The 14,927-nt window shown below is 45.4% G+C and overlaps 2 protein-coding genes across 2 annotated transcripts in view; both read left to right on the forward strand.

The window, feature by feature from the left end:
* The first annotated feature begins 1,763 nt into the window (after nucleotides 1–1,763).
* Nucleotides 1,764–4,295, forward strand: LOC138952227 (uncharacterized). The gene is made up of 2 exons (XM_070323845.1): nucleotides 1,764–2,788; nucleotides 3,613–4,295. Exon 1 carries the CDS (start codon nucleotides 2,111–2,113, stop codon nucleotides 2,744–2,746), a length of 636 nt encoding a protein of 211 aa, XP_070179946.1. The 5' UTR covers nucleotides 1,764–2,110; the 3' UTR covers nucleotides 2,747–2,788; nucleotides 3,613–4,295.
* Nucleotides 4,296–11,935: 7,640 nt separating this feature from the next.
* LOC138952228 (uncharacterized) overlaps nucleotides 11,936–14,927 on the forward strand; it is a 3,914-nt gene continuing 922 nt past the window's right edge. The window contains exons 1-2 of the mRNA XM_070323846.1: nucleotides 11,936–12,969; nucleotides 14,027–14,927. The exon at nucleotides 14,027–14,927 is cut by the window's right edge and continues 922 nt beyond it. Of these exons, the coding sequence (XP_070179947.1) occupies nucleotides 12,289–12,927 (639 nt within the window). The 5' untranslated portion in view covers nucleotides 11,936–12,288 and the 3' untranslated portion in view covers nucleotides 12,928–12,969; nucleotides 14,027–14,927. The remainder of the gene's footprint in view (nucleotides 12,970–14,026) is intronic.

Below are 14,927 nucleotides of genomic sequence, written 5' to 3' on the forward strand. Positions count from 1 at the left end.
AGTGCGGACTATTGGCTTGCATTTCAGTTTGGAAGCTTAAAAATTCATTAATTTGCTCATTAACATTCTAATCAAAGTTGAAATGTTCTGAACAGATTCAAAACTGATTTCCCTGAATCGAAATATAAAGTCATCCGTCATCATGTTTTCTCTAGCGCAGTCAGTCTTAAAGGCTGCTATATTCGTAGCGTTCATTAATTAATTCATATTGTTTACATGTGCCGATAATGTTATAAAACTGTACATAAGGGGATATACTAACGATTGGCTGTAGCTTTCGAACACAGAAAAAATTATTTCAGTATTGCAAAGTGGTGTTGATAGTGTCGAATGTAAACACAACAGTCTCAAACGCCATCTTTGGTTTACGAAACGTCACGAAGTGACCAGGCATGGGAATTGTCCGCCGAAAGGCAAATTTCCGCCGAATTTGTTTTTTGTTCCGCCGAAAAAGCAAAAGTGTCCGCCGAAAAAATAAATGGGGGAGGCAAAAATGGTTCTTAAAAACTGACTTTTGCCAATACTTACACATTTTCAGCCTTTTTTACTTTTTTCAATTCCCATGCCTGAGTGACGTCAACGGTCTAAAAATAGCCCAAGTCCTGGAGAACTGTTGCTAAACAATGCAATAAAGAATTAATTATTTCTCGTAATTGGTAAGGACTTCAAACCTAAAACTTTGCAGGAAGCTTAATTTATACATCCCCGCAACGATGGGAAAAGCCCTAGAAGTAATTAAACTAATTAAATAGGACTATGTCAGCCTTTAATAATGACTGGTCCCGGGTTTTCAGTGTTGATATTTTACTTCTCAGGCCGACAGATTCATGTAACCCTAGTTTTTTTTTAAATAAATATTGACTTGACTAAATGTTTTGATATTGCTTCACGCGAGTGGTTCTAACTAGCACAGCGTGATTCGTGAGTTCATCTTTGTCGTCATTGTGGAATTGAAGGTGCTGAAAACGGATTTAGAGTAAAATAGGACCTGGGGGGGAGTGGCGGGAATACGTGTGAGGGGTTGGTGAGATAACACACACGTTTACTTCAACGGTTACCAAAGAATCATAACACACACACACACGAACAGAGAATCCAACAGAAGGGTGGAGAGGGAGGGTCGGGAAAGGGGTAACGCATGGGATGTGAGGAGACACTCGGTGTTGTGTTTGTGCGGTGAGAGCCAATAGAGAGGCCATAGTGGACACAGCGTTGCGTTGGATCAGTGCAGTGTGTGTCCGACATGCTTGCCGCCAACAAACGCTGCCTCGTGTTTTACTCGCTCTGCTGACGTCACCAGCACGCTCAGTCTAATGCAGCTGTGACGTCACTGCTCTTTGTAGGACAAGCCGCAGTGGAGAGACGAACACGACAAACACCGCTTTTTTTTTTCTCGCCCTGCACTTTTCTGTCAAGAGGGTTTTCGAGCGGGTTATAACAGCGTGGGAGAAAAACAGAAAAGCGAGCGGGCGTCTGGACTGAGTGGAAGAATTTGGCGCGAGCAGTTGTCGAGGCAATAAAAAGCCAAGGAGGGTGGAAGGGGGTGGAGAGGGCGAGATGGAAGACAGAAGTTGAGTGCAGAGAAAGAGAGAGAGGGGGGGGGGGGGGTGCAGCGATCACACAATCACTAGGCCGGCGGTGACGTGACGGCAAACTCTTGTCTAGGGCAGACGTCACATACCACCCCCTTCACCTCCCCCCCCCCCCCCAACCCGGGCCCGACCATTGAAAAGCCGCAACAAGTGTGGGAGACAGGCAGAACACTCACGACTCTCGCCGTGCACCGTGCACTCTGCTCTCATTCCTGTGATTTCTACTCAACTTCTACCTGTGATTTGTACTCTACGGTGCTACCTGTGATTTCTACTCAACCTATTTACCGTGACAATCTCCTGAAAAGCTCTTGCCGGCACACTATCATCTTCCTGTCATTTTCAGCTGTGATTTATGTGAGTCTACGACTACTACTTTCTTCATTGCTGTGTATCGCTAGTTCAGCCGTGATTTGACTGAACCCGAGTGAGAATAGCTTGTCAGTTGCTTCTAACCTGAGAACCCCACACAGGAAGATTTGAACCCTTGACCGCACCAGAACAACCCCCATCTCAAGATGCTGGTCCACAACGGCGGTTACATGCAGCCCCACTGCTACTACCCGGACCCCAGCTACTTCCCGCAGCACGCCACCCTGCCACCCCAACACTTTGACATCGACGCCTTCCTCTCCCACCCCTCCGCCTACCAGGCCCCCTCCCCCACCGCCCCCTCCTGCCAGCAGGCCCTCCCCCAGCACGCCGCCTTCCCCCATCACCAGCAGCAGCAGCACTACAACCACCACAGCGCCTGCTACCGCCAGCAACAAGACGGTGGCGCTTACAACGGGTCGTGTTCCTGCGGCTGTGCCCCCAAGCCGGTCCAGGAGACGTTCTTGCACAAGATCCTGACGGGCAAGGGCTACAAGAACGACACCACCCGCCCCACCACCCTCCCCCACCAGACACCCGCCGCTCACTTCCTGGACAGCCTTGAGTGCGGCGCTTCCCTGGAGAAGCTTGCTTGCAGCATGGGGTCGATGGACAGCCTGTACTCCGCAGGATCCATGGACAACCTGCACTGCGCCAGCTACAGCGCCCACACCGCCATGGAGGCCGACTTTGCTATGGCCGCCAGCTGCTGCTACGCTTCAGGGATGCCGTCCCTGCCTGTGTCGGCCGCCGCCTTCCCGCCCTCCTTCCCCGCCTTCTGATCCTAGTCGTCCCTAGCAACATCTGCTTTGACAACGCTTCAGGTACGATCTCTGATTCCTCTTGGCTTGGGCCGTTGGGTGCTGGCTTATTTGATTTTGAATGGTCAGTGTCAGTTATCATTTTTCATACAGGATTTCCATTTGCCGGAAATCATGTTCTGAGGATGAGCTAATGTGTTAGTCTCCGGTTAACTGAAGGAACCAGGTGCATGAATGCCTTGGTTAGTCAGGGATAAAATAATGTTTCCCACTTCAGCCTCTTCTTTCCGTTTACCGTTCCCCTGTAAGACGAAACGTTTCACAACCACATATCGTTTTAGCGATGATGCTGTGTTGTGGTGAGATAAGGATGTCATTGTAAAACTATCACTTGCGGCCTGTGCTGGTACAATAAATAGTGCAGCTATCTCTACAGCTGTTAACTTGGGTACGTGTCACTGTGCTGGTACAATGAATAGTGCAGCTATCTCTACAGCTGTTAACTTGGCTGCGTGTCACTGTGCGTAATTTTAACCACTTGGCTTTATTTCAGTGAAACTCTCTCCCTCCCAATCAACCCCTCTCTCTCTCTCTCTCTCTCTCTCTCTCTCTCTCTCTCTCTCTCTCTCTCTCTCTCTCTCGCTCGCATTTTGTCTGTGTTGTGCTTCGTCTGATTGTGCTGTGTGAAAATGATATTCTTGCACAGCCAGACTTGTCTTGATTTGTGTTATTGTATCTCTTGACTTGATGTTTATGAATATGACTGTGGGTGTCAAATACAACGCCGTTGTGAACGGACACATGTTATATTAGAATTGTGTTGAGCAAACTGAAAAGCAGAACCTAAGACTGAATGTTATAATCAACCTCTTCTTTTGTTTTTGCAGGGCTCGTTCCCACGAACTGACTACTCCTTCAAGGTGTTCTACCCGGCCAGTGGAGATGTGCAGGACAGCAAGATACCCGCCTAGATCTACCCCAGGCCGTCACACCCTGTCAGGACAGCAAGATACCCGCCTAGATCTACCCGGGGCCGCCACACCCTGTCAGGACAGCATGATACCCGCCTATAGATCTACCCCAGGCCGTCACATGTCAGGACAGCAAGATACCCGTCTAGATCTACCCCAGGCCGTCACACCCTGTCAGGACAGCACGATACCCGCCTAGATCTACTCCAGGCCCATACCCCAAGCTATCAGGACAGCACGATAGCCGCCTAGATCTACCCCAGGTCGTCACACCCTGTCAGGACAGCAAGATACCCGCCAGATCTACCCGTCACACCCTGCCAGGACTGCGAGATACCTGCCGAGATCTACCCCGGAACCATACCCCATCTGGACTACTGACTCGCCTTTGTTTGATCAAATGCCAATATCTGTGGTATCATTCTGGAAAGCCCCACAAAACACTATGCAATGTGCAGATAACAGGGACAAATTTCAGCAGCTATCGGATCCCTGCAGGACAATGCAACATGACACCCAGCTTGCCTGCACATTCAGACCTGCAGGACTGTCAGATAGTGGTGCAGTGTGTGCACGCAGGCCTGGCTAAAACTCTTCAACTGAAAAAAAATATGCACATGTGTTATGGCAAGGTATCAAGCAATACTGCTGTCATCTGGATTGTGATTGCAATCGGTGAGATGTGTGTGTCAGTACGCGGCTGATGATTTCAAATGGTGTGCGTGAGTGATTGTTCTAGTTCGTTTGCAAGCAGCCTCAATCTCGTGAGTGTGTGTGTGTGTGTGTGTGTGTCTGTGTGTGTGTGTGTGTGTGTGTGAAGAGAGGAAGAAACAGAAAATAATTGTATCGCCAGTTTGTGTTCATAATGATCATGCTAGATATAAGACATCTACTTGAGATATTCAGAGTTTATCTTGTATAATTGCAACATATACAGTCGGTTATATGCAGCTGCCATGGTTCGTTTTTGAGACCTGGACTGAAACAGTATGTTTGAGCATAGACCATTTATCCTGGACCGCCAACTAGCTCTCTCTCCGCTCTTTCTCTCTATTACGAGGTAGCGGCCTCTCGCATTTAGTAACCTACGCTTACATGGCCTTTCAGAAATCAGGGGGACGTGATATCGTGTTTCAGTCATTGCCGGCTATGATTGCTTTAACGATTCGCGTTGGGATACGTACTCCTAGTTCACCTTGACCATAATCATGTCCACCACCGATGAGTAACGCTGTTACAGTTGTTTGCTAATCATGGCAAAAGGGAAATGTTATCACTACTTTTCAGAAATTTAAATCGTTTTTTGTTGTTGAAGCATGTGCATGCTCCAATTTAACTAATATAATTCCGAGCTGGAAAAATATTTTAAATAAAACATGCTCTAGGCTTGTCAAGTGACCAAATAGGAATAAGTTTGTAAGTCTATTGCAAGGAAAAACAATAATTTTTGAAGAATACAATCTTTGGTGCTCTATTATATTTTATTACATGTATGATCTGAGTATTCTTCCTAGAAGGTTATAATCCGCCTGTTATGTCGCAACGTATGTCAAATACGAAATGAAATGCAACACATCGTGAAAATAAAATTTGAGTCTGTACATATGACGTGTGTGTGTGTGTGTGTGTGTGTGTGTGTGTGTGTGTGTGTGTGTGTGTGTGTGTGTGTGTGTGTGCTGTTATTTAAAAAGTGTTTGTGGGTACGTTCAAGAGATTGATTGATTGAGAGATCGAGTGTCTGTGTGAGAAAGCACGTCATGCGTCAATTCATTCTCCATTCTACGTTGTAATGTGTACAGGCCAGGATGTTGCTCTCAGCTTGGCTTGACTGCACACAAATTCCAGTGCATACATTATGCCATTTGCATCTTCACATTATGTCCGTGCTGATCCGCTGCTACTGCAACAACCACACCAACCAAAATACTAACGTCGTACACTTCAAAAATCATTCAGCAAGATGCACGCACATACCCACAAACTAGCACACACACACACACACACACACACACACACACACACAAACACACATAAACACTCGTACACGCATGCACATTCACACGCATGCACTCACATATACACGCATGCACACATATTCACGCATACACATACATACATACATACATACATACATACATACATACATACACACATACACACATACGTACACACACACACACACTGCGCGCCTTCGTGTGCGAGGCTGGTACTAGAAATTGTTCATTCAAAATGACAAACACAGGTCACAAGCGATAACACGCAAAAATACTGGTTTATTAAATCTGAATATTGCGATATTCAGTAATATGTATTGCGGTAAAAAAAAAAACTAAGCAGAAAGAAAAAGAGAAAAGAAAACAATTTTTTAGACATGGCAAAGATATCAAAAAATACATTTAAACAAAACGCAAGAAACAACAAGTCGCGTAAGGCGAAAATACAATATTTAGTCAAGTTGCTGTCGAACTCACAGAATGAAACTGAACGCAATGCAACGCAGCAAGACCGTATACTCGTGGTCCACCGCTCACAGCATTGGCAGTGAAATTGACAAGAAGAGCGGGGTAGTGGTTACGCTATGCTGCATAGCACGCTTTTCTGTACCTCTGTTCGTTTTAACTTTCTGAGCGTGTTTTTAATCCAAACATATCATATCTATATATTTTTGGAATCAGGAACCGACAAGGAATAAGATGAAAGTGTTTTTAAATTGATTTGGACAATTTAATTTTGATAATAATTTTTATATATTTAATTTTCAGAGCTTGTTTTTAATCCAAATATAACATATTTATATGTTTTTGGAATCAGAAAATGATGGAGAATAAGATAAACGTAAATTTGGATCGTTTTATAAATTTTTATTTTTTTTTACAATTTTCAGATTTTTAATGACCAAAGTCATTAATTAATTTTTAAGCCACCAAGCTGAAATGCAATACCGAACCCCGGGCTTCGTCGAAGAGTACTTGACCAAAATTTCAACCAATTTGGTTGAAAAATGAGGGCGTGACAGTGCCACCTCAACTTTCACGAAAAGCCGGATATGACGTCATCAAAGACATTTATCAAAAAAATGAAAAAAACGTTCGGGGATTTCATACCCAGGAACTCTCATGTCAAATTTCATAAAGATCGGTCCAGTAGTTTAGTCTGAATCGCTCTACACACACACACAGACACACACACAGACACACGCACATACACCACGACCCTCGTTTCGATTCCCCCTCGATGTTAAAATATTTAGTCAAAACTTGACTAAATATAAAAAGGGATAAAATAACAAACACAAAACAGGCGAAAACAAACACAAAACAGGCGAAAACAAACACAAAACAGGCGAAAACAAACACAAAACAGGCGAAAACAAACACAAAACAGGCGAAAACAAACACAAAACGGGCGAAAACAAACACAAAACAGGCGAAAACAAACACAAAACAGGCGAAAACAAACACAAAACAGGCGAAAACAAACACAAAACAGGCGAAAACAAACACAAAACAGGCGAAAACAAACACAAAACAGGCGAAAATAAACACAAAACAGGCGAAAACAAACACAAAACAGGCGAAAACAAACACAAAACAGGCGAAAACAAACACAAAACAGGCGAAAATAAACACAAAACAGGCGAAAACAAACACAAAACAGGCGAAAACAAACACAAAACAGGCGAAAACAAACACAAAACAGGCGAAAACAAACACAAAACAGGCGAAAATAAACACAAAACAGGCGAAAACAAACACAAAACAGGCGAAAACAAACACAAAACAGGCGAAAACAAACACAAAACAGGCGAAATAAACACAAAACAGGCGAAAACAAACACAAAACAGGCGAAAACAAACAAACACAAAAAAGTTACAATAACCAAACACTCGTTGATTAATCCTTTGACCTTTAAGAAAGGATTACGTTCCTTACGTTAAAAACAATAAACACTAAGAATACTCAAGAAACTTAGCATAAATACGTTACAAACCAAAATGGCTACGTTACGGAAAATTCAAACGTTGACTCATCAGGCCAATAATACAATAACAAACTGTCAAACTAAAAAATCTCTACAAGACAACGTTCCTGCGTTATTCAAAGTTACAAAAAAAAGATACTACGTCAACTCACATTATACATAAAAAAAACCTCATGAAGTCATTACAAAATGGTGACCAAAATACAACACAAACAAGTAACAACAAAATTACGTTATGGTTATGCGCTGTGTGCGTTGTCCAGAGTACCAAAACGTGTAGACTCTCAAACGAAGGGCACAAGACTATTCACAAACTTTAGATAAAACTGTATCCAAACAGTTACGTTGACTTTAAAAACATCACAAGAAGCACTCCATTGGTTCACTTGTTAACTTTCATACATTTACAGAACAAATATCCAAACTCTTCCGTAATACCCTCAGACCGACTGATGAGAGTAAGTCAAACAGTAATATTTATAGAAAACAAAAACCTAACATGGAATAGTTCATTTTAAAGGTAAAAGGTCACCATATTGACCAACCAACAACATTCCATAAAACAGGGTTGGGTGAGACTATTATTTACAACCAATCGTGCATGCTTCTTCCCAGGAACAGTCTATTTTACAAAAAAATAGCAGGGAACTAGCTGACGGAAAACTAGAAACACGTGAGTCACACGTATTCTAAAGCTTACGACACAGTTTTGCAGCGCTCACACCAAAACCAGGACACGGAAAAGAGCACGTGAGTCTCACGCGTAAAGATAGTTAAAGGCACAGTGCAGCTCACAGCCTTCGTTTTGCGTTTTTGTTGCAGCTGAGTGCATTTACAGTTCAAAAATCCTCCTATGGTAGTAAAACAAACCCAAAACTACCCAACGACGACATCTGTGAAGCTCGACAGTTTCTTGTTCACGCGAGTACATAAATTAACCTAGTTATTACGTTGGTGTTTGGTCAGAGTTCGATTCAACTGAGTGATTCCGGCCTCCATTTTGTTTTACACAAACTCATGATGACGTTTGACATAGTTTGCTTCTTCTTCTTCTTCTTCTTCTTCTTCTTGCGTTCGCCGACATAGTTTGCTAGTGACGTGTCTTTTTGTGCATGATGTGGTGATCTACCTGATCTAAATTTAGATCCAAAAATAGGCCAAGACCAGCCGGGTCCGAGTACGAAATTAATTCGTAAAAAAATCGCAGTTCTTGACTCTTTGGGTGCAAGTCAATGAAACTTGGTAGTTCTTCTAACGGATAGCTGCCTGAGGTATGACTAAAAGCCCCAGGGGCTCCGTGCACCTGGATTTGACAAGTTCAGTACCTTTAAATAACGCTCCACAAAAACAGGTCACAACAAGGTGCCATGATAAAAACACGGTTTACTTGCTTTACACCGTAAAAGGGCTGAAGCAAAAAGTATTCACAACAAAAAATAGGTGACTGCCACATCGGCATGCACACACACACAAACACAAAGCCGGCTCAAGGCAATAAAACGTGTCGGCGATGATTTCCCACAACCAGACAACAGAACGGCTGAGAAATAAGCGATTCATTCGTCTCCAACAACTTTTGGCACAATGTTGTCAGAAACTTTGCGATCAATTCGCCTCCATGTCCTTTAAATTCGGTTTAATGTCTTTCATAGGATTTATATTGTGCTTCTCCGCTACTTCACCCGTGATAAAAATGGCTTGAGTCGCCCGTAAAGCTCTGCAATCCGTTTTCGGTTAGGAATTACTTCACACCACAGGAATAACTTAGGCTGTTACAAAATAAGGAGTTTGCAAAATAAGGGTATTGTCTCCCTGCCGTAAGAGTAGAACGATGAAGAATCGGAACTTAGACGCAGAAAAGTGTGTTTACCGACGATCATTCACATTGATTTAATTATGTATTATAGTTATTGAGCCCTTTCCCGTCATGGAATCATTGCATGGACCGAATTCGCCAAAATTATGCGTGTCTCAGGTACACAACTTTGAAACTTACAGACCCGCCAACAGGAATGTTTTTATTGGTTAAAACTCGAGTACCACCTTGCAGAGTATGCTAAATATTCATGGCATCGTATTAAAACGACGGTCGCGATTCTCTCGTTGAGTCACAAAGAAGGGACTCTTCGAGGTCAGAGTTCTGTCTCGAACGAATCTCGAGTTTACAATCAGTCCTTTTTTCCTGTTTCAACAATATTATCAAGAGTTCACGCTGAATCACTCAAAGCCCCATTCCGCCTCACAATGAGGAGGTAAATAATAATAATAATAATAATAATAATAATAATAATACATGTAATGGACATTTGATATAGCGCATAATCATATATATGCTCAATGCGCTTTACATATTAATTTCTGCCGTGTGAGATGGAAATGTTTTACACAATATATCACGCATTCACATCGGCCAGCAAACCTCAAGCCTATTAGGGCGAGCATTCACCTTTCACGGCCTTTATTCCAAGTCACACGGGTATTTGGTGGACATTTTTATCTATGCCTATACAATTTTGCCAGGAAAGACCCTTTTGTCAATCGTGGGATCTTTAACGTGCACACCCCAATGTAGTGTACACGAAGGTAAAGCGAACGATGGAATCTTTAAACGAAAAGAGCAATGCAAACCTGATGAAACACATTCGCAATAGCTTTCAACTCCTTTAAATGGCTCATACAGGTCACTTGAGTGGCTACTTAGCACTCATACACTGAGGTCACTTGAGTGGCTACTTAGCACTCGTACAGGTCACTTGAGTGGCTACTTAGCACTCATACAGGTCACTTGAGTGGCTACTTAGCTTCCGATCCATAACTATACAAAATGAATTCTTTTGACAAATGCTCGCTCTCTATGGAGAGCACCTATGGTGTTCCCTAGCGGTAAGCGTTCAAATGAAAGGGCGTTTATATTGTATGTAAAAGACTGTCTGTGTCTGTGATCGGAAACTGATGGCCTTTTACGGGAGGCGGTGTGAGCCTTTAAGGGGTGTTTTTCAGTCCACAATGACAGTGCGTGGAAAAACTAATGTTATGGTAAATGTCCATTTGAATGTGAAAGGTATATTGGTGGTTCCCCTGCGTTTATTTAGAAGACGGTAAAATGTACGTGTGCGACGTGAAACTTGCAGTCCTTCTGATTTTAGCGATCATGATTGTATACTACCCCGGACCTGCCCACAATGTTACATGCACTACGATGATTGTATACTACCCCGGACCTGCCCACAATGTTACATGCACTACGATGATTGTATACTACCCCGGACCTGCCCACAATGTTACATGTACTACGATGATTGTATACTACCCCGGACCTGCCCACAATGTTACATGCACTACGATGATTGTATACTACCCCGGACCTGCCCACAATGTTACATGCACTACGAGCGTCTTTCCGTTCACACGTATACAAAGAATAAACAGCCTGGAAGCTCAGTTCTTGTCTGGTTTACATTGTGGTGGGCCAACTTTTTGCGGAATCCAAAAGAATCTGAGCTTGCACCGCTTGCACATCAAAACAGTTCAAACATGTTCAGTTGTTAGGTCAGCCAAGAGTTTTCATTCTGTTGCAAAATAAATGTACGCCATTAAGGCTTACGTTCTACCATTGCAACACAATTAGTGAGCAGCGACTCGGTGTTGTGTCCGTGTGGTGAGAGCCAATAGAGGCCAGTGATCAGTGGACACAGCGTTGTGTTGGATCAGTGCAGTGTGTGTCCGACATGCTTGCCGCCAACAAACGCTGCCTCGTGTTTTACTCGCTCTGCTGACGTCACCAGCACGCTCAGGCTAATGCCGCCATGACGTCACTGCTCTTTGTGGAACAAGACGCAGTGGAGGGACGAGTTTGACAAACACCGCGCTGTTCTTGTCGCACTGCACTTTTCTGTCAAGAGGGACTTACAGAGGGTTTACAGCGTGGGATAAAAACAGAATAGCGAGCGAGTCTCTGGACTGAAAAGAAGAATTTGGCGCAAGCCGTTCAGATTTGGAGGGGATTGGAATGTCAGTGTGTGTGTATGTGTGGGGGGGTCTTTAGAGACAAACTTCAGTGGAAGGGAGGTGGAGGAGAAGGGAGCGAGGAGGGGGAGCAAAGAATGTGTGGCAGCGTCCACGTAATAGCGGTGACGTGATGTGAAGGCAAACCGTGTCTGGGGCAGACGACACCACCCCCCCCCCCCCCCTCCACAACCCGGGCCCGACCATTGAAAAGCCGCAACACTGTGGGAGACAGGCAGAACACTCACGACTCTCGCCGTGCACCGTGCACTCTGCTCTCATACCTGTGATTCGTGCTCTACGCTGCTACCTGTGATTCGTACTCATCCTCCTACCTGTGATTTGTACTCAACTTCTGATTCTTCTCCTCCCATCGTTGTTGTCAGTGAGAGTTCTTCGCGAGGGTACTGATATCTCCATCAGGTCCACTTTCTGCTGGGATTTATATGACAAAACCAACTGCTACATTTTTCATTCACGTGTTGTGATCAGCCGTGATTCAGTTGACTGACATCAAGTGAGACCAGCTCGTCACTCGCTGACCTGAGAACCGCACAGACCAAGATTTGAACCCTTGACCGCACCAGAACAACCCCCATCTCAAGATGCTGGTCCACAACGGCGGTTACATGCAGCCCCACTGCTACTACCCGGACCCCAGCTACTTCCCGCAGCACGCCACCCTGCCACCCCAACACTTTGACATCGACGCCTTCCTCTCCCACCCCTCCGCCTACCAGGCCCCCTCCCCCACCGCCCCCTCCTGCCAGCAGGCCCTCCCCCAGCACGCCGCCTTCCCCCATCACCAGCAGCAGCAGCAGCACTACAACCACCACAGTGCCTGCTACCGCCAGCAACAAGACGGTGGCGCTTACAACGGGTCGTGTTCCTGCGGCTGTGCCCCCAAGCCGGTCCAGGAGACGTTCCTACACAAGATCCTGACGGGCAAGGGCTACAAGAACGACACCACCCGCCCCACCCCCCTCCCGCACCAGACACCCGCCGCTCACTTCCTGGACAGCCTTGAGTGCGGCGCTTCCCTGGAGAAGCTTGCTTGCAGCATGGGGTCGATGGACAGCCTGTACTCCGCAGGATCCATGGACAACCTGCACTGCGCCAGCTACAGCGCCCACACCGCCATGGAGGCCGACTTTGCTATGGCCGCCAGCTGCTGCTACGCTTCAGGGATGCCGTCCCTGCCTGTGTCGGCCGCCGCCTTCCCGCCCTCCTTCCCCGCCTTCTGAACCTAGTCGTCCCCAGCAACGTCTGCTTTGACAACGCTTCAGGTACGATTTCTGATTCCTCTTGGTTTGGGTGCTGGTTTGTTTCGTTACGAATAGTCAACTGCCTCTTGCTATGATTAGTAGTCATGTGATGCCGTTTGACACTTGTTGTAGGCATTGGATGCTTTGTCTCTAGTGCTGAGAAGCTCGCTTCTCGTCATAGCCACTGTAATGTTCCAGCTTGTCAAAGCACAGAGTTAGTGTATGACCGTGACTGCACAGAGTTAGCGTATGACTGCACAGAGTTAGTGTATGACTGCACAGAGTTAGCGTATGACTGCACAGAGTTAGTGTATGACTGCACAGAGTTAGTGTATGACTGCAAAGCATACTGCTTTCCAATCATCACAACACTTGAGTTGTTACGAGCATGGGCTTTCTTGCGACAAATCTTTTGTCTTCTCACCTGGCATTTGGTGTCCTCCTTTCTGTAAAGGGAGGTTTTAACAATGTTACCGACCTTGTAAGAGAATTAGACTGTAACAATAAACCTGACAGATCAAATCGCATGCTTAGGGTCATGCTTTAAAATGCTGGTACAATAAGAATGCTGGTATGATAAGAATGCCTGTACAATAAGAATGCCCGTACAATAAGAATGCCTGTATAATAAGAACGCTGGTAGAGTTAAAATGCTGGTACAATAAGAATGCTGGTACCACAACAGTGCTGGTACAGTAAGAAGTGTACATTTCTGTCCAGCTGAAAGGCTTGGCTACGTGTCACTGTGCGTACAGCGCCCGATGAAACCACTTGACTTGATTTCAGTGAAACTCTCTCTGTGCCGTTTTCTCTCTTTCTATCATTTTCTGACTGTCAGTTGCTCTCTCTCTCTCTCTCTCTCTCTCTCTCTCTCTCTCTCTTTTTTTTCTCTGACAAACACGCACACACGCACACACACACACACACACATGATCGTACTGATGTGTGTATCTCTGGCCACTGTCGGTGTGAAGTGTACTTGACACACTAAATTGCAGCTTTGTCTTACATTAGAATAGTTCTGAAAAAACTGTGTGACTGAATTTTAATCAAACCAACTCTTCTTTTGTTTTTCTAGGGCTCGTTCCCACGAACTGACTACTCCTTCAAGGTGTTCTACCCGGCCAGTGGAGATGTGCAGGACAGCAAGATACCCGCCTAGATCTGCCCGGGGCCGCCACACCCTGTCAGGACAGCAAGATATCCGCCTAGATCTACCCCAGGCCGTCACACCCTGCCAGGACTGCGAGATACCCGCCTAGATCTACCCCAGGCCGTCACCCCTTGTCAGGACAGCAAGATACCCGTCTAGATGTACCCCAGGTCCTCACACCCTGTCAGGAGAGCAGGATACCCGCCTATATCTACCCCATGCCGCCACATCCTGTCAGGACAGCAAGATACCCGCCTAGATCTACCCCAGGCCATCACACCCCGTCAGGACTTCAAGATACCCGCCTATATCTACCCCAGGCCGTCACATCCTGTCAGGAGAGCAACACACCCGCCCAGATCTACCCATAGATATAAATAGACAGGGTCTATTATATCTATAACCTTCCCAAGGCCGTCACAACTTGTCAGGAAAGCAAGATACCCGCCTACAGCTACCCGCCCGAATTGATCTCAAACGGTTATTTCCTGTCAGGACAGCAAGATACCCGTCTAGATGTACCCCAGGTCGTCACACCCTGCCAGAACAGCAAGATACCGTCTCCAGTCAAGTTTTCATCTCTGACTGATCAAGTGCCAATAACTGGCTCGAGGCAACAGCGGTGCTTTCATTATGAAAAACACAATGCAGATAACAGGGACAAATTTCAGCAGCTATCAGATCCCTGCAGGACAATGCAACATGACACCCAGCTTGCCTGCACATCTAGACCTCCAGGACTGTCAGATAGTGGTGGTTTCTGTGCAGGCAGACCTTTGTGAAACTCCTGAACCAGTGTTCCTGTTAGTTAGCTAGCAGACTCTCT

The sequence above is a fragment of the Littorina saxatilis genome, linkage group LG17 (genome assembly GCF_037325665.1).
Source record: "Littorina saxatilis isolate snail1 linkage group LG17, US_GU_Lsax_2.0, whole genome shotgun sequence".
Taxonomy (NCBI): domain Eukaryota; kingdom Metazoa; phylum Mollusca; class Gastropoda; order Littorinimorpha; family Littorinidae; genus Littorina; species Littorina saxatilis.

What these genes read in the sequence shown, in the direction of transcription:
- LOC138952227 (XM_070323845.1), top strand. Translation starts at nt 2,111, where the DNA reads ATGCTGGTCCACAACGGCGGTTACATGCAGCCCCACTGCTACTACCCG.